Source organism: Glandiceps talaboti, chromosome 21, assembly GCF_964340395.1.
Source record: "Glandiceps talaboti chromosome 21, keGlaTala1.1, whole genome shotgun sequence".
In the NCBI taxonomy this organism is placed as follows: Eukaryota; Metazoa; Hemichordata; class Enteropneusta; family Spengelidae; genus Glandiceps; species Glandiceps talaboti.
Window position 1 is genome coordinate 12,243,134 of NC_135569.1, and position 20,385 is coordinate 12,263,518.

Consider the following 20,385-nt stretch of genomic DNA (forward strand, 5'->3'; position numbering starts at 1 on the left):
TCGAGAAGACGTGTACGTTTTAATAAAACTTAATAAGGTGTTTGTATATAGGCCGCTACGTCATGAAGAAACTACTGTCAAATTGTATGAACTATACTCCACAAGGGTTGGAAACTTTTGCAGTGAAACTTTTGTTTTTAGAACACAAACGAACAATATTAACAAAACAAATTTGAAAAAAAATCCCTCCTTCATTTCTTTTGTTTCACGAAAACAAAGTATATACAGATATTCTGATACCGTTACTATGTCAATCACGTGCTGGGAAACACACATAAATGGATCCTGCGATGTTGAGAATAGCGCCACCAGCGGCCGATTAGTGTTTTGAACACAAGAGACAAAACGAAATGTAGTGATGAAAAGTAAACAAATAACTATACAACGCGTAGTTTGGAAAATATTTCTGTGAATTATTATTAGAGAGAGGGAGAGAGGGAGGGAAATAGTTGGGACTTAGGTTAACATATTCCCACTCCACTACGTGTGCACATTATCAATATCTTGCCACATTGTTCCTTCACTCACCTCTCTGAGACCCACTCCTCTCCTCACACCATATGTACAACAATGAATTTAAGCAAAGTGTGACCCTCCCCTGATTCCCTTTTCTAATATATGCCCCCCCCCCCCCACTCCTTCGGCCTCCCTGTAAATACCGAGGAGTCGTTATACAACCTAATAAGAGTTCTGTTTGAAATATCATAATGCGATAACATTGGATTCAGTATATCCCAACCCTGTGACAATTTCGTCTGTGTTCTAACTCGGACTACATATTCGGTCCTTTGGCGGGTTGGGGGTGGGGGTGGAGGTTATGTATCGGGCAAATGTAAGATAATCAGATATATCATTGTATCGCAAATATCATGATATCTTTGTTGTTCGGGGACATGTTAGCACCAAGAGTTCCAGGTCCATTTGGCAACAGGCGGGGGCACGTGACTGCGGTTTATAGAATTATCTTCCTTTAAACCAAGGGTTCTCTAGTTTAACGATACACAACTTATACTTTCTGTGAGATCAACCAACCAGTTCAGTTTTCAGCTAATATTTAAATTCTTGAATGGCCGCGGCCAACCGTTTAAAAGTTTCAAACTTGCCTGTTACAGATATGCGGTTATAACCCCAAACTGGAATTATAGTAAAACATTCAGATACAGTAGTCTTTAACTTGCTTAACAAGAATCAATAATTTACAATAATCAATAAAATGAACACTAAGCGATGTGGCGACGTCACTGGGTTATCGCCGTCGGAGCTAGGGAATTCAGAGATATACAAATACGTAAATTTAGTTCTGACGTCACGTATTCCATGAGAATGCCGGCTGACTATAATACCTAGTTAGCGTGACTACACTGAGAGGATTATACGTCGAGTAATTTGAGAGGTTGACAAAGCTATGTAGTAAGAATGAAAAAATCATTAGTTCTCGTGTATTTTCAGTCATCCGATGGTGGCCATGTTTTTATGTTGGTGTTCCTTATCTATTTTTGCAGCTTTTTCTGTGATATTCTTATGTTCGACCAATTTTTTTTCAAATAAAGTTATTAGTAGGATTCACTACAATGCATTGAATCTAAAATAAAACTGACCTGAGCCAAAATATCACAGATAAACAACAATTTTTAATAAAAAAATTGGCGGGAAAATGTTGGATACTACAAACCTAAAGTTAGCGCGTGTTTTATTTCATTCTATTCATAATTCCGTTCTAATGTTGATTCGTACATCACGTAGAAGGTTATCCAAACAAAAGCTAATACAAGCGCATAAAAATACGAAAAAGAAACCTTGAATTTCAAGTTGAGTTTATTGAGACAATCTAGTTTGTCTATTGTTTCTTTGAATTAACTGAAAGAAACAAAAAGTGCCATTTATGTGTAGTGATTCTTTTGGGTGGCAAATAATCACGGTCATGGACTCTGGATCCGTACGTTCTAGAAATAAATTGCTCTCAGTGTTAGTTCAATAGTTCAATGTAGGACGCCATTCTTTTAGTCGGGGGACGGGAGGGGGGGGGGGCCCGGGGCGATTGTACTTTTGATGTAATCTGTTTCGTAACCCTAAATGCCCTGAAATTCAAGGTTTCTGAAAAAAATGTTACCAAATGGAAAATTATGGGATTTTTTTTAGCAAAACATATGCGTGGCGTTAAAATACATTAGCGTGTCGGTAAAAGAGCTATTTTTCCTCACTACATTCTGTCATAGTACTACATACAACCACAGACAAGTAATTCTTACTTGGCTGTGATACCTCTATAAACCATAGCCCCTGGGGTTTATGTACAAACTGATTTGAAATCATCAATACTGGTTGATTATGTTAGAGGGAGAGGTCTGAGGCCTAACTAGTACTAGTAGAATCATTTTTTTTTTAAATCCTACATTGAACTTTTGATCTTGCCCCTTAGTAAACCCTTGAATCTAATCACGGGCGCTAATACCACGTAATTAAGTGTTACGTCGGTCAAAATATTTTTCAATTTCTATCTGATAAATATTTGTTAGCAATGCAGAGGCAAAAGTAAATATCACCCTGAAAATGTAGACCATAGTGAATATTAAACAGAAACATGTCAAAACAAGTCCACATCGAATTGATACATTGTGAATTTATGATACTAATATTCATAATTTAATCTTTCAGTGAACGGTAAAGAAAGAAGAATCAGGATGAAAATTATGTTCTTGTTTTGACGTCAAATGAACAAATTCAAAGCGTTCGATATATTCAAGGTATGTCCTACAGTTTGTCGGTTTATTGTTAATTTTTACCTAGCTAAATCGATGAAACAACGAACGCATCAATGTATAACCTTGATGTTGGCAATGCTTTGTATGGAAAGTACGATCTCTGTGACCCCTATTTTATATCCTATGCTTACCTCCTCAAAATGGTTTCGACCTTAACAGGGTTTCGTTATTGTTGTCCTGCATATATAATGAGCGTGGTCAGACAAGCAAATCATTGACAGGCTCAAGCGTAATCCATATAGGGAACCACTCCTTTTGAACCAACGCATACTCGAAATAACAGACGTGAGGGTATCTCCACTGACTAGACTCGGCTACTCTCAAGGAAAACAGTATCGTCTTACAAGTTCGCCATTAATCAACCGAAGGGCTCGAAATCATTGGATATTTCTGTTCGTTACGCGTTTACACACAGGGTCGCACACTTACGTACACATTTCGCGTGATTGGTGAGACAGGAACACAGTCTCAGATCTTAAAATGGCCTCCACCACAACGGTTACAACCACAGTTGTCAAACCTCTGCGGCTGATAGGGTTTGTTTCAGCATGTATTGCTCTACCGGTAATGTTAGCATGTTGTATCGGAGATCGTTGGATGCAAGCCGGCGGTTTCTACATGGGGCTCTGGACGGAATGTTATAATGGGACTCGCGTCCGCGATCCGAACGTTACACCGATTCCAACACCACAGCCAGATATCAAATGTTATGATGCGGTCGAGGAAGGTATGTATTGGTTTTAAACAAATCTAAAATTTAATCTGAAACGTGAACATATTCTATAATTATCAGACTATATAATTGAATGGAATTTGAACAGGCGAGTTGTTGTATTCGATATGTAAATTAGCACAAAGAACGTGACCCCGTGACCTTAACACCTCACCTGGTCTCGCTATGTATCATGCGGGTTCAGTTTATATAAAGACAAAACTGTGTACATAAAGTCTACAAACACCATATATATTTTCAGCATATTTGTTATGTTAATTAACTATTTTGATACCCAAGTTTACGAACTTGTCAATATTGTGTACGTGTGGTAAGAAAAATAGTGAATCGATGTTGACGAAAGCAGTATTCGACGCAGACATAATTAATCAATATTTCCAATGACAAATGTGGTATACGACAGTCAATATTCAAATTAATTAACAACGATAGTCAAGTTCGAATTACAGTAATCGATATTGGATTTAATGTGACAATTGGCGGTCAATGTCAAACACACACTCACGGTTCAAATTAAATAACGGTTTTGTCACAAGAAGTGTTAACCAGCTGTGACATCGATTTGACCTCCATCCACTGGGCCAATTCAAGCATGAAGTGACTAATGAACGATGCTAGAAATAGCATCTAGTCACTCTTCAAGGGCTAGGCTAACCCTGGTGTCGTCACCCGATGATTGGGAGGGTGACGTAAAGGTGTTTGGTCTAGCTCACCTTAGAAATATTTGACACCCACGCAACATAACCTTAGTTAAACGTTCCGTCAATGTTTGTCAACATGCTCCCAGAAGCATACTAGCAGTCTTTTCCAGTACGCAGGTTGTTTAAAATTCCGATCTTATTATACGCGTTGTACACCCAGTCAATTGAGCCATTGTTCGCGTTATATTTTCTAAATGTGAACCTTCTATCACACGCAACTAAAACTTTAAGCAAAATCACATTGCATAAATGTAATTAATTAATTAATGAATTTGAGTGACAACCGTGACGAAGAATAATCGACTCTTCATTATTGCTGTTTATCTTTTTTTGTTGTGGATGGTGACTTCCGCTGTATGTAAAGAAAGGTTAGCCATCAACAGCTTGAATGATGTCCGGACAAAGGGGAACATAGATTGATGGTTCCTTACAACAATTTCAACAGGATGTAGTTTGCTATACATGATGTCATCAAAGCGTATCGGGCGCTTACATGATTGTTAAGATATTAACGTGACTTTTGTCAAAAAAAATTGCGATATTTTACCGATTTTGGTATATTAACTTAGTATGTAATATGGTCAGCCTGAATAGTCAGACTGAGCTGCGATCTATGCAAATGCGCACAATGTTATGCTTGAGTTATTATTACGCATTACGTCATCAGATAATTAGCATAATGTATAATTGAACCAATTAACATCGACATACACTGATACAAAAACATTCGTACCTGCCGTGTGTTTACCTATGTAGGCTAGAGGGCAAGTTTCAATTCTTTGAGCCTTCAACACACATTTTAAAAGCACAGTGCTATTTTTTTTAAAGATACATAAATTGTTTACGTCTGCTACCAAGAAAACTGAGTATTAAAAAAAAGTTTTCACGGAAATTCGCAAAATTTGATTTTTGTAATTTGGAAATTTGTTGGCAAGCTGTGCTCTGATGCGCATGGTCAAGTGGGGACAAAAGTGAGGTGACGTTTACACTTTTGTCAGAATGTATTGTACATTTCTCGCATCACTGAACAAGTGCATTGATCATTTTCATCCAACCTATTCACTTGTGTATTTGTTACGTCACGAACTAAAACACGCAAAAAAGACATCGGAATTGTTTTCATGAAACTGCTGATTCAAACTATTAAGAGGGACATTAGAGACACATAAGCAGAGTTTATACATTCTGTGACGTCATTTTTGCTGTATATTCATAGGTACTAGCTCAGTGTATTCTACCTCAGACCACTAAAAAGACAAGTCGTTAGTGGTCTGAGATTCACGTACTAAAGCATACTTGACCATCACTAAGCGAACCATGGAACTTGAAGTATCACCATGACTGAACTCAAACCTCGTAGATGTTACTCAAATTATAATATGACGTAATTTTTCATATGTTTAAAAAAAGCGAGGAAATCACTTCTGTACAATCAACTGTTCTAACAATGCCAGAAGACAATTCTAATGTCATAGAAGCTATGCATCGATATTAACATGGTGGTATATTTAAATAATGGAGGTGTTATTCACCTTAGGCCTTAGCGTATTTTCACTTGGGTCTCAGACCACTTTAGAGGTCTGAGTTTGAGTGAAGAGTATTTACTCTCAGCTTGGGTCACTTTAATGTATTTATTACATATTTATTTCAGGAGGGCACACTTTCCATCAATGCATGAACTTGATAACTACCTATGTCGTATGCTATATATATACTAATTAAACATGTAGCAATGTAACTTATCAGTCTCGTTAACATTACTACAGCTGTTAGTAATCAGTCAAACAGGCAGAGGAATATGCAAGGTTTTTAGCTCTACCTAGCACAGGTGTGGGTATCACTTCCCAAACGAAATGTCATATCCGAACTAATCAAAAATAGCGTCATGCCATCGGAATGCTGTACATTGGTCAGTTGTCATGTAACTAGCTTTCCAAGCTGCCATATCATTGACAACATATGCCCTCTCCATCCCCAGAAAACAACTACAGCATTGAATGTAACCATGGTAACCTAACCGATGTAGTTGTAGGTGGGGTATTACTACTTGTAGAGAGTAAGTGGACACTCGATTTGGACGTCGTCCTGGTACCCTTGATCCAGGGGAAATACCAGAATGATAGAGTTCCGATTTACTTCGACAAATACTACAGGTAGCAGGGCAACGTGATGACACTTTATGTCGTATAGCTTTCTTTTGGCCAAGTTCTGAGTGACATTGTCACAAAGTCACATTGTTTACAAAAACACGTAGAGACACGGTTTGTTACTTATCTGTGGGTAGAGGCAGGTGTCGCATCGGAATGTGTTACACATACAGCCATACATTCATTTATTACATATTCGGAAACACGTCAACATGCTAAACAACGTTTCTCAATAAATTAACACCTTTTCACATCATGTGATTAAATGTAAAATTTAATAAAAGAGAATTTGATTTAATTCATTCGTTTAATTAAATTGCATCCTTCTGATTAAATTCGTTGATTCAATTAAATTGGTTCATCAAAATTATATCGTTCATTTTAATTAAATCGTCTATTACTGCTTTTGTTACATCAGCTACACCAGAATAGAGAAATTAAAATTGGAACGAGTTTTCTCATGATTTTAATTGTAACGTCAGTTAATGATGTATCTGAATGTCGTGGGGTATCAACGACTCATCAAGCAGTCAACTTCATAAACCATTGGCCATGCCAAAAAACTTGTCGGGCTTGTCTATGTACATGATGTAACACATTGTTGTGTTATCCCTGTGTTGTGTTTAGATAACCCCGGAATGATATTGAAATGATTCAAACTGCACTTGCTGTAATTTGTGTATTACATTCGATCAGACAACCAACAATGTACTTAGGCTCAATAAGAAAAAAATATGTGGTTCCGGTTACGCTCAATTTTAGGTGGGGTAGGTAGATTTTTTATTTGATTTTATTATATTTTGTTTCTGTCTAGTTCAGGTTTTCCATTGTTTTCCAAATGGTCTCTGTGTTGTTCATTTCTTCCTATCAGATGTACAGCCATTACAGATTTGAAGAACAGTTTTAGAGTGTCTTTTTAAGTTGATTACAGTTTCCACATCCAGTATTTCTCGTGAAACTTCACAAATTTTCACAGATTTTCTTTTTCTGGAACACGTAAAAAAATGTTTAGGGTCGGCAGTGAAAAGCTAGGTGGTGAGGTCGGGTAACCGGAACCAAACAATTATTTTTTTTACACCTTACTGAAAATTGTTAAAATACTGCCAATAATTAGACCATTTTCATATTAATAACAGGTTGATTTTATTTTATCCATAAGTAGAACACTAATTGGTTGAAATAGTGATTACAATGGTGTGTTAATTTTTGGATGCGGACCCACAAATATATTTGTTTGGATTTACATCACCAAACAGTGATACTGTGTGTACAATTACACAAAAATACGTTTACCCACAGGTGATTCAATACCGCTCAGGGTGTACAATGTTACAGTGAAGTCATTATAGCTAGCAAAACAGTTTCAAAACAAAACACCCCAGGTGCAGTTAGTGTAGCTACCGATAAATTCTTTTGAAATTTGACAAACTGACAAAAACGACAGATTAAAAATGTTTGAAGCCATACAAGTGACATGAAGTCGTTTATACAGCAATTGATATATAGGATGAAAGCTGTGTACCATCTGTACTATAATGGTAGTATTTGCGATGGCATCTGTGCCAAGAATAACTTTTATGTAAAGTGAATATGCTAAGTAATCCGTCTGGTAATCACGGTTCACTCGAGGTCAGTAGCTTTTGTGTTTTTATAGTACATACACAGAGAGGAACGCAGGATTGTCGCGCTATTGAACGTATCATAACAAGATGAACAATCGGTAAGCCGTCGCTAATATATGAGGGAAACGCGATGAACAGCTGACTGCAAAATACAAAGCTGTTGATCTTTTCATAGATATTTAGACATATTTAGCAGGAGTGCTTCGTATTTTCTTTTGCTTTTCTTCAACAACGGTGTTACTCTGCTAGAATCTTCATAGCGTGCAGAAATGGTTTTATTAAAAATTTCGATAAACTTAAATCTGTGTCCTAATACGTGTTCGAATAGTTTCATTCACTATGTAGAATTCTCAGCAAAACTTAATTTCATCAATTAACAGTGCAACAGAATATCAGAGTGTTCCAATATTTCGATGACTTCAAGCCATCTTCATCTGGGAATGAGGGAATGACCTGCAGTGAAGATGGCTGTTAGTCGTCGAAATATTGGAACACTCTGATATTTTGTTGCATTGTTGATTGATGAAAAGTTTTGCTGTGTCATAATACGTTATATCAGTACAGCTGAAGACGCATTATATTCTCCTTCCTTGAAAGCCATGATACCAGAATATATTTGTGAACATTGTGCCTAGACTGAATCGCGAATTGATTTGTGTTTGTGGCGTTTAGCATTTATGAGAATGACAATAATCTCCAACTACCTCACACTGTTTGTGACTTAGAATCACGGTACAGCACCTTTCAAGTTACCGTTTACCGGCCCTGTTTGATACAACCATGCAATAACCAATAACAAACTGCATATTCTACAACAAGCACGATAGCAATTTCTTGCTACATTTTGACTGTTATGGAATAAACCATTTAAACATACTGCAACTAAACATAGACATGCGGGCGCCAATGTTTTGACGTTCATTTCATAGACAAATGTGGCAAGAAACTGTACTCATCCAATCATGGTATCTTAAAATTGTAGCGTGTGTAGTTTCTTATCAGTTTCTGCATGGGTTCATCAAACAGAACCTGTGAATGGCAACTTGAAACTGGCTGTAAGTTGTCATAGGTGCAGATGTATTGATAATTGGGTTTGGAAACAACATGGAACGTTTGTAAACGTTACGATTTCATTATTTCACAATTTTTTTGGCTTTACTGTTTGCATTATTAAAGAAGCCATTAAACGACCGTCACTTTGTTTTTGACCACTTTTTGCTATGCCTCTACCCGGCAACTGTTTTTCACATCAGAATGTTAATACTAATCTGGACTGGGCTTTGAAAATGAGAAGATTTGAACTATTCAATATTTATCTCAAGTGACATTTAATCGAAAAAGGACTCGACCTTTAATGTGTTTAACGATGAATGGTTAGAAATATAGTCGCTGTCTTTTTGTGTGAAATATTAAAGTGGTAATGTAACACCCCTCACGTATCACAACTTAACAGACTGACCATTGTAACAAAGAGTAGTGCTGATTAGCAAGTAAGTGATTATGTCGGTACACACACAGCAATGTCAATATTATAGTTCTGTGCTGAATACAAGACTTTAATATATGCATTGTGTCGGTGAACCGGCAAAATACTAGGATTCGTTGAAATATGATATCGTCGTATTTTATATCATGTTCGTAGCACACAGCAGCTGTTCTTTATACTGTGCGAAAATATATTGAAGTCCACCCTGGCCCAAAATGGTTGACACTAATTTAGAGTCCATTTAGTTCAGTGGACATTTTTAAGTAACTCATTAGTAACAGATACAGTGCACTTTAAATAACCAAAGGTGACGTTTGTTCAGAACTTATATGCTTATGAACTTGTTGTTTGGCATATTTGTTTGTGTTAAATAACTGATTTTGCTTTGTTCATTTTGTAGCATGGTTGTTGGCGGTGAGGGCGTTTGTTATCCTGACTATTATCTGCAATGTTGCTGCTATCGTCGTTGTAATAGTGGGCTATTTCCTGAAACAACAATTGTTCTACAGACTTGGAGCACTCATACTGTTTACAGCCTGTAAGTCACATGTCAGTTATAAACCTTTCTCAAACAACCACAGTGACCTGCATAACATTGCACTTTTAAAGTTAAGTGTTGAACATATATACACAGTTACTAAATCTTACATTATTCAATGAACTTTAAACTTAAACAATCTACAAAGGGTCTAAATGGAAAAAAAGTTATACCCTTCATTTCAGACCTCTATATTGATATGAGCAGATGGGCTGGGGGGTCATTTATGATGCAGAGAGGACAAAGATACATGTACACCAGTCACATATTTTCACGTAATAATATTGACGGTAGACCATCGATTTTAGCTAGCTGTTCGTCTCAGTAAAAACATTCAAAGAGAAAGTTGAGTATATTCAAATGGAAATTCATCTGTGTTGGTAAACCATAGTATTCAATTTAACGTTTGTTCCAAACACCACTCGAACATTTTACCTGAAATTTTCGACTGCAAGCTTCAGTCTTTGTCAACAGTTTGACCCACTATTCAGTCCACGTGACCTTATGGACATGTGAGCCTAATAAGGGGTTATATGTGCCTGGACATCCAAATCGAATCACCAGGACATTCAGTTAACATAAACAATGTAAATATTCTTGACACCGAAACTAGACATTTTGAACGGGGAGTGAAAGAAGCCATCTACATGTAAGTAAATGTTGAAACGTCTGTATGCAAACTAGACAGCATTGTAGTACAGGGTCCAACATCCCATTACTGTGAATGTGTTATCTTGTCTACAAGTACAAGTTCAACATCATATATTTTTTTTACAAGCTTCTGTTTTCTTTATTTCAGGCCTATTCTTGTTGATAGCAGTTATCGTGTTTCCAAGTATGTTTATGCAGAGTGATGTAGTCTTGTACCGAGGCTCTTGGGAGCTTGGATGGTGTTATGGTGTGGCATGGGGAGGCTGGTGTTTTTTACTCGCTGGAGGAATTCTTCTGTTGTGCGATGAGGATAAAGAAATTTACCACGATGAAAGGGTCTACTACTCGGAAGCGTAATCAAAACAAGGGTCAACTTGTCAACGGACAACCCGTCTCGCGTGATTTACGTGATACTAGATATCGCGAGATCAACTACTAACTAGCTAGGTCTGTGATAATTCGAAAACCTTCAAACTACATTCGGTTTATCCTATGGAGAACAATAACTTATTGCGCCTTCCTTTTATATTTCCAAAAATAAAAATAGTCTCCCAAAAATTAAAAGTGGTTAAAATAAAAGTTTGTAAAAAAATTGACATTCAACAAGAAATATTTTATTATTACTGCACTTTTTGATGATGAACATGCTAATCAATAGCAATGGTTTGAAATTTTCAAAGGTTTAAAACTTCAACTCCAAGGAGATTGTTTCATTTTTCAAAAACATTTTTTTCAGAAGTGTGTAGATAGAGTACGAATTTAGTTTTAATAATAGGATATAAGTGTACGTCTTTTTGAAATTATGCCACTTCGAGAAGTCTCACTGTCTCAGTGTAGTTTACAACATTACAACTTGGGTTACACTAATTATGTTTGTTTGTTGGTTGTGTTCTTTTTGTGGTCGTAAAATACCGATTTCTCTTTACGGCGTCCATAGACCCGTGACCTGACCTTCACAAATGTTGAGGGCAGTACATTTTCTTTCCTTATCTCTCAGTAGTGTGTTATTATTTTATGCTTTTTAAGCGACATCTTTTCCAGAAGACTTGGCAATAGTACAAATCTTTACCATTGCTAAGATGGCTTGTGCTAAAATTAACATATTAATTCCTCGTCAGTTTTACACTGTATTCCATTTTGACATTCATCTTGTTACTTTAACCTTAGACACTTTCTTGACCTTGTGCACGTGACCAATTAGGGTATATATAGTTTGAAAGATCCACTTCCTTGTTTTAATAGTTTGTATTTGTAGCTTACAAATAGTGGGGGACGGCGGGGATGGGGTGGGGTGTCTGGAAATGTTGATCAAAAACTCATTATACAGATTGGATGTTTTCATACTGATTCTAACTGTCAGTAAACTTGATACTATGCTGGGATTGGCAGCAACAAGACTTCGGTGGCGAGAGGAATTAGTAGTGTGGCTGTCCAGACGGGGGTAGCGAGTGCAGACGTGAGCGGATCAACGGCTGGACCTGTCAGACTAGGACATATCTCGTTCGAACAGTTGACTAAGGATTACAACTTATCGTTAAAGTTACTCTGTAGCATGTCATTTTTGAAATCCAATTATGTTCTCATCCCGAGGTTCTCATATACCGTAATTACGGGTATGATGTTTAAAAAACATATGATCGTTTTATTTTCATAATTTCATTGTATTACTGTGGTCGTTGACTAAACAGCAAACGTATCAACCCTGTAATATATATTTTGTGATATTCGAAGGAAATGCAGAATTATTTTTTGTAATGAGAACGCCCTCACCGCCAGATGTAGATGTGGTAAAATTCACGTCACAGTTTAATTGATAAGTTTGCATAGGGTTTTTAATCTGAGATGCATAATTCTACTTCTTGGTGGGTTATTTACTAAGGTGTCAGTAATTCGCGACAAGCTGCCAAGTTTCGTAAGTTTACGCATACATTAGGCGAAAAAATAATTACGTGTTTCCAATTTATAATAATGACTTTAGAAAATAGGGTAGGGAGGTCGGGATTTTATTTTTTCATTTTACCTTTTTAAGTGTTTATAGTTTTGAAAACTATTGCTTTGTCCCAAAAACAAACAGAATGGCTGTTATAATGCCCCTTCTGTGATAGTTTGATGAAGTATGTACATACATCACTAGGGAAAGAAAACAGACATGCTTGGAGGTCAAGAAGACAAAAAATGTTTAGGGTCGGTGTTTTAAACTAGGTAGGTCGGTCGGGTTATCGAAAAACAATTGTTTTGTTTTGTTTTGTTTTAGTAAAGATAGCTAATATGTATAACACTATTATGTGACAATGTTATATTTTGGATAGCTAACTATTGTTTGGTAAAACCATTGTTTATGAGACATTCAAAATAGTTGATATCAAAATTAAAAATTAAGAAATGGTTTTATGATTACAAAGTTTATCATTTCCCTACAAATGCGTTGTACAATATTTTGAAGTCTAATAAGGCACTGAGGAATGTCTTGATATTTCAGTTGGAATGGTTTGATATTGAACTTGACAAAATTAAACGTTTATATGTAGTTTTCGGGAATACCGTGTATATTTTCATATCAAATACACTCCTTAAAATAGATGTTCATTTCAACCTCTTTAACCGATTTCGTTTCAATATGCTGTTTGATTTTCGCATCTATTCAGCGGTTAAAGTAACACATTCGGCTAACTAAGATATTTTGTTATGCTGTGACGAGAGAGAGAGAGAGAGAGAGAGAGAGAGAGAGAGAGAGAGAGAGAGAGAGAGAGAGAGAGAGAGAGAGAGAGAGAGAGAGAGAGAGAGAGAGAGAGAGAGAGAGAGAGAGAGAGAGAGAGAGAGAGAGAGAGAGAGAGAGAGAGAGAGAGAGAGAGATCATCAACTAGGGGAAGGATTTCTGTGTTTTATATCATCACTTTTAACTTTATAAAGTTATTAAAAATGCTATATCACAACTCAGAAATATCATTTACTACATATATCTTGTATAGTGCATTTTAATGACTAGATTTTAATATTTTATTTTTGCTGTTTTGCTGAGTGTTTCTCTCTGTTGATCATAAGTTGAATAATGTAATTGTAACATTTTCATTATTAACTTTGACTAAACTACCATTTGTTCACTGTTCATAAGCAACAGTTTACCGTTTTGATCGACAGAGGGCGCACCTTTTGGCAAAACTATATACTATCATTTGCTATATGGTGATTTTACAGGCATTCGTGAAACTTCAAGAGATTTACGCATTTTAGTCATGTGTGTATAGTCACGGTCGTGACCTTGTCTTACTGGACTATGAAGAAGAAGAAGAGGGGGTCCTTTTTAATTCAAAGTATTGAAATAACAAAATAGTCTATGTTAATGAATTTAACTTCACTTTGCACCAAAACATACTAGCTCATCAAAGCTTTCGCCAGGTATCCATGGCTTCGTTAGTGTTTTCTGTTGTCTCGACGCGTGCACGAGACAATTATCCCAAATGGTTGGAATTGGTAACGTCCCCATCACAATTCATTGAGGGCGGTTGTGAAGTCCGTATATGAATTACTTCCATAACGTCCTTCCAAACCTGCCAGGTTAACAATCCAGAATTTTAGACATAGACTTACTACCAAACCAGAGTGACTATACAGTTTCAATTAGTCTTTGTTTACATTTCGCACTAAGTCTTTTGTCTTTTTTGTTACAAATCATATCATGCATATGTAACAAATACCAACACTGATAGCGCGTATGCACATAAAATGGTACATTTTATCTCACTGGCAACACGAATCAACATCATTGTCAGACGAAACAGGGGGGGGGGGGGGTCAACCACAAAACTGTATTTGTGTTCATAGTGGGATAAAATGTAACATATTCATGTATGTGCGCGCTATCAGTACCTGTATTTTGTTTTTGTAATTTGTTGCAAAAAAACGTGTGATGTAAAAAAAAAATCAAATAAAACTCTGTAATCTTTCTGGTTTAGTTGTAACATTTGTTTGCCCAGATGAACTATAGTGCCACGTTTTATGCAATTTGAAACAACGCACAATATTGCACAAGATATATATAAATCAAAGGAATTAGGTAGAGATATCGAAATTGTTATATTATTTAGTTGTTGATCTAAGCAATAAAATTACTCACAACTCCAAAGCTAAATTTTCGTTGTGTATGAATTATTTATTTATTCGCTATCCAACAGGCATTGCCCAATAACAGGAGGAAGGTTCAGGAAACCGGATATCCGGAGTTGGGGGGGGGGGGACGTGCATCGTTCGGTAGACTCAAACTAAACTTACAGACATCTTCTTTACTAACAGCGCGGTAAATTGAATGAAACCCTGAATGGGCTCGAACCCCGACCGCATTGGTAAGAGGCAAGTTTAACCACTCGGCCACCGACAACCCATTATGTAAGGATAGTGTCTGGTTTTGTATAAATAAAGCTGGCGAACGAATTTGAAAGTGAACGGTTGAAATCCATGGATTTAGAGATGAAAAACAATACTCTGTATACGTAAGGCCTATTTTGTCATTTCTGATTTGAATGAATATACCTGATGAAGCGATAGTTTAATGTACATTTTTCGAAGTTTAAACTGCATAGATTTCTCTGTGTTGATGTTTATTGAAAGTCACTTCAAGGTACATAGTATTCAAGTCTTGTGCAATTTATCAGTCTTGTGCAATTTATTGAGTTACACAAACAAGGACTTGGCACATATGTTGTTTCACATTGATGTTTCAAGTAGGACGCCGTGACAAAGTTGTCTTATAAATTAAAAATCGAAAATAAATACACAGTCCTCATCCATTTGGCCACTTTAAAATCATCATTACCATCATTAGCTAGAAGGTAACTGACAGTTATCGTCACAGGCTTATCGTTATTCCTTGCATAATTCCTTAATGAAATTGCAATACATTAAATGGAATTAATATCATATGTAAAGCGGATCACGTGTTACTAGTACTGTTTCTCAGTGAAGAAACACCTGCTGAACCATCATGAATGGACCTGATAACTTCGAAGTTTCATACATGTGTTGGTTTTGCTCTTAACATTTTCTTTGGTGTATTCATTGTTAGATATACCTCAACTACAACCCCTGATACTGGTAAGTTGATTTCGTTAAACAAATAGATAATCTTAGATGTAAATTGTAATGAACAGCTGTTTGGAAATGTTCTATTTTAATTTATACAAATAGTTAATGAGTACAAAAACGGCATTTCATTCATTACAATACCATGGGATTGAATGGATCAAAGATGCACAATCTAGTATCTTTGTTTGCTGCTTCGCCCTTGACCTTTAGAATTAGTGGGTAAATCATCATTGCCAGATGAAAAAATATTGTGTTTAATTGTAGGAGGGGAATTGAAAATTGTTGAGCCCATGACAAAAACTTGATTGCTCAAAATGATTTCTCCCCAGATCCCCCTCCTGTAAATCAAAAGGTAGCCTGATATGAATCCACACGTACACTCGACCAGCAATTGTTATTTTAATAATCAACATGCAAGTTGAACTTGACTTCAAAATATAATACATATCTTAATACAAACTAAGTAAGTATAGAAAAAATGAAAACTAGTTTGCGATTGTAAATCACCAGCTTTATTCAACAATACACTCACAACTTCGGCAGTGTATTAACAAATAATATTGTTACACTTATATTCATATACATCGTAAGTACGAAGCTCCAAACTGCAATTATGACTTGAATGACTTGAAGCTTGTGTCATGACACTACGTGTTTAGTATAGTAAAAGATAGCGTGTCTGGAAAACAATTGTCCTCAAGGCGCCCTATTGTTTCATATTCACGGACCTAAGCGTCATTCACGTAATTTACATATAGTCACGTTTAGACAATAGACATTCCAAGTTTTCCTGTATTACTGATTTGTAAAGTTTAACTTTAAGTCACTCGATATGTGATATGTGATATTTAGAAGAACAACATATATATACTTGTAATCTGTGATCTTCTTTAAACTTACAACTTTACAGTGCATAATGTACTTAACAATATATCTGTCTGTACGTCTGTATGCTTACATACGTACATATGTATGTAAGTAAGTATGTATGTAAGTATGTATGTATGTATGTATGTATGTATGTATGTATGTATGTATGTATGTGTGTGTGTGTGTGTGTGTATGTATGTATGTATGTATGTATGTATGTATGTATGTATGTATGTATGTATGTATGTATATGTTTGGGGTTGTGTGTATATTTGTATTCAGTGTCAAGTCCACCCGGGCATCAGGGTGCTGATTTCAGCCATCGGCTCTTTGCTCCCAATGTCATCATGTGGTAGTATGTGAATTAACTCAGACGATTACACAGACATAGTACGGCATTGTTGTTAGATCTTGGAGACACCTACAAGGTAAAAACCCCCAAACCATTTAGCATTTAAAGGTCACAAAACATTTAATGCATATTAAGCTATTAACCTGTAATGAGATGACATTAAAATACGACATGGTTGGTGCTCCATACTAATCTAAGATGCATAAAATACACGATAGCTTAACTTGTTTGATCGCCGCCAACAACAGAAATTGAGAGTTTGGTAAACAATTACGTATGACAGTTTTCAACCTCATCTGATGAAATATAAATGAATGTTATAATTTTGTAATGTATTTATTCTTTTATGTAAATCATGGGAACAAATCGGATATATATGCAAATAAATGGTTGATTGATTTTAAACTATGGTTCATTTCCAATCTTTGCTAAAATTAATGTATTTGTGTATTCGATTGTACATAAATATATATGTTATCTTACCCTGCATACATCATGTCTCCATTGCCCTTCACCATCACCCAAATAGTTACATCTGTGCTGAACCATGTCCACAGTAAAGTTGGTCTGAATGTCTGCAATGGTGAAATGTTACCATTTTTAAATAGATTGATTTACAAATTGAATAACTGGCTCAGGTTGTTTTTAGTGAGTAATCGTTTAATAGTCTTCTCTTCATTGCTTCATAGATCATTAATACAAAGTTATAGTTGACTAGATCAACAGTTCTTTTATGTTGAGTAGCTTTTGATAGGTTATCACTCTATTACTTATTCCATTCAATGATTACGAAAGAATTTTCGAACATTTGACGTGATCATATGAGTACAAGCATTGCAATTCACCTTCAAATTTTCATAGTTTATGGGCATTCAAAAAAAAAGTCAGAATACACCCTTTCTCTCAAACAACAGAAAACCGTTAATTTACCTAACTGTGTGAGTGTATGTGTGCGAGTCTGTGTGTGTGTGTGTGTGTGTGTGTGTGTGTGTGTGTGTGTGTGTGTGTGTGTGTGTAGCTATATAAGCACACTGCATTTTTGTCATTGTCATTAGCAAATAAGACAAATCGTCATCAAGATAAATTGTTATCCCTTTATCTTCGGGTATTACAAACACACTACGCTTCTCTTCCATTCTGAGGTCACTCACCTGCTGGCAAGTCAAAGTTAAATGTATAATATCCATTATACCAGATTTCATGTTCTGGGACGAACACATCGAACGATGTACCATTTATCTTGACGGCTGCAGTGTATATCCACTCACTGGTGTTTCTACGTATATTCTCGTAATACACCTTAACAGTTGTGTTTGCCAGAATGTGTGATGTGCCAACAAGAGTAAGTTGCAGGGCAGCAAATGGCTGGGAGACCTGTCACATGGTATAATATAGGCATAGAGTTTGTTAAGAGGAACAGAGGCGAGGCTGTTTTCATATTTAATAGCGTTCATTTAGGGAACTAGAGAAAGTCATTTTAAATAGAGCTGTAAACATGGGCTTATCTAGCTTAGAATTAAAAATCCTATTCTACATCGGGGTGACATTCTGGAAAAACAGGAACGTCACATATCTTTATCATTTTCTTAAACCATTTCTCAGTTTATTGTTTCAAAAGGTGTGAACCTTCTTAACTTTTAAATTAATGCCTCGCCTGGATGAAGAGAACCCCAAGTTTGTCAATATTTAATTCATTTTAGAGATGTTGTGCGATGTAGAATTAGTGTAAATGTCCCTAAAATGCAGCTATTAGATGTAACCAGTCATTCTTTTGCTCCCCTTGAAAGTAGCTAAAAGTATTTTGCTGTTAATCTTCGTGTTTATGCATATGGATATTTGGTTGGTCACGCAGGCAGCTCTAGGATCAAACGACAAAATGTACATTTGAACTACTATAGTAGTAAAGTTATATACATATATAATATTTAATTAGCTGTTATTCCAATAATATTTGTTATTTTCTAGGCCAAGATAAACATGACTGAACTATGAGGGCTTTGTCAATAACAGTGATAAAATTCCCCAGATCAACAATATTTTCCAGCCGAATGAAGACAATATGTGGAGATGATATACCTCTACATAAATAATTTATGAAAGATGATGGCAGTTTTGAACGTTATAACTCATACCAATCTATGATGTACTAGATTTACAACTACTAGGGTATAAAGTCCTCTTTTTCTTCGAACGTGTTTATCTTAGCCTGCATAAGGTATAAATGTTAGGATTACATATTTATACATGAATGACATAGGTATTATCTTTCCAAAGGTATACATACCATGAAGAATTCGATGGTATAACTACCACTATAGTGTATCAAAATATTTACAACATTTACCTGTCCACTCCAGGTATAATTCTTCCAATTGTCTGCATGGGTTGCCATCACCTTTTCACTGAGGTATCTTCCAGGCGACAGTTTTCCTAACCAAACTCCAATATCTTCCTTCGTATCAGTTACTGTAAAATCAAGGCAGGCAATCGTATTGGATCACCTGGTCAGCTTAAGATTTATGTATTACAGAGACTTAGCCGAAATTCTTACAAATGCTTTATGGTGTATAATGATCTAGGTAGTTAAATTATGCATACACGAATCAATCGAGTCATCTATAATAAATAAATGGGTCTCAATGACATGATTGTAAATGATTGTCGACATTATTTAAACAATAATGTACGCCCTCCCAGCCCATAATGGACGAAAGCAAACTTTGAACGACATAATGGGCGAGGCGACAGCCGAGCCCATTATGGAGTGCAAAGTTTGCTTGAGTCCATTATGGAATTGGAGGGCGTACATTATTGTTATTATTTTATAGTTTTGCCAATTCCAGTGAATTTGTAGTCCGAGAAACGCAAAACAACGTATAATATACACAGCGCTGAACATCGTCTGCCATGTTCGGCCCGGAAGGTGAATACTAATCATAGCGACACACGTACGTACACGTACACACACATACACTTTAATGAACTGCTGTGAACACAAATTTGTTTCATGAATGCGTCGTATTTTTAAACAGTGGAAATGACAATCATAAGTAACAACATACATTTCGAAAAAATACCTAGTCGTATGAAGAAACAGAACAAATAAGCTTGTATTGTTATGCTCGTTCCGGGGCAGCGATACCCAGTAACGGAGTACATTATCAGTAATAATGTACAGCGATGACGTCACAAAATTCACTTGAATTGGTAATGCTATAATATAATGTTTGTTAATGTGGAGTCCTGGTGTAGGAATATACCCCTGCTTCATCTTTTTTATAGGGAACTACATACAATGAGTCTGTGGCCAGCTTTTTAAGGACATACGTTTCATAACAATTACTCAAGCGATTTGGGGAAAACTGCAAAAAATCTAATTTATAGTTTATGTAGTCTAAGCAGGCTTACCATTTATCTTGGTCCCATTGGTAAAGGTGTATGTCG

The 20,385-nt window shown here is 36.1% G+C and overlaps 1 protein-coding gene across 1 annotated transcript; it reads left to right on the forward strand.

Annotated features, from left to right (window-relative positions):
* Positions 1–2,988: 2,988 nt before the first annotated feature.
* On the forward strand, positions 2,989–13,227 carry LOC144451434 (transmembrane protein 47-like). The gene is made up of 3 exons (XM_078142271.1): positions 2,989–3,489; positions 9,852–9,989; positions 10,789–13,227. Exons 1-3 carry the CDS (start codon positions 3,243–3,245, stop codon positions 10,995–10,997), a joined length of 594 nt encoding a protein of 197 aa, XP_077998397.1. The 5' UTR covers positions 2,989–3,242; the 3' UTR covers positions 10,998–13,227.
* The last annotated feature ends 7,158 nt before the right edge of the window (positions 13,228–20,385 follow it).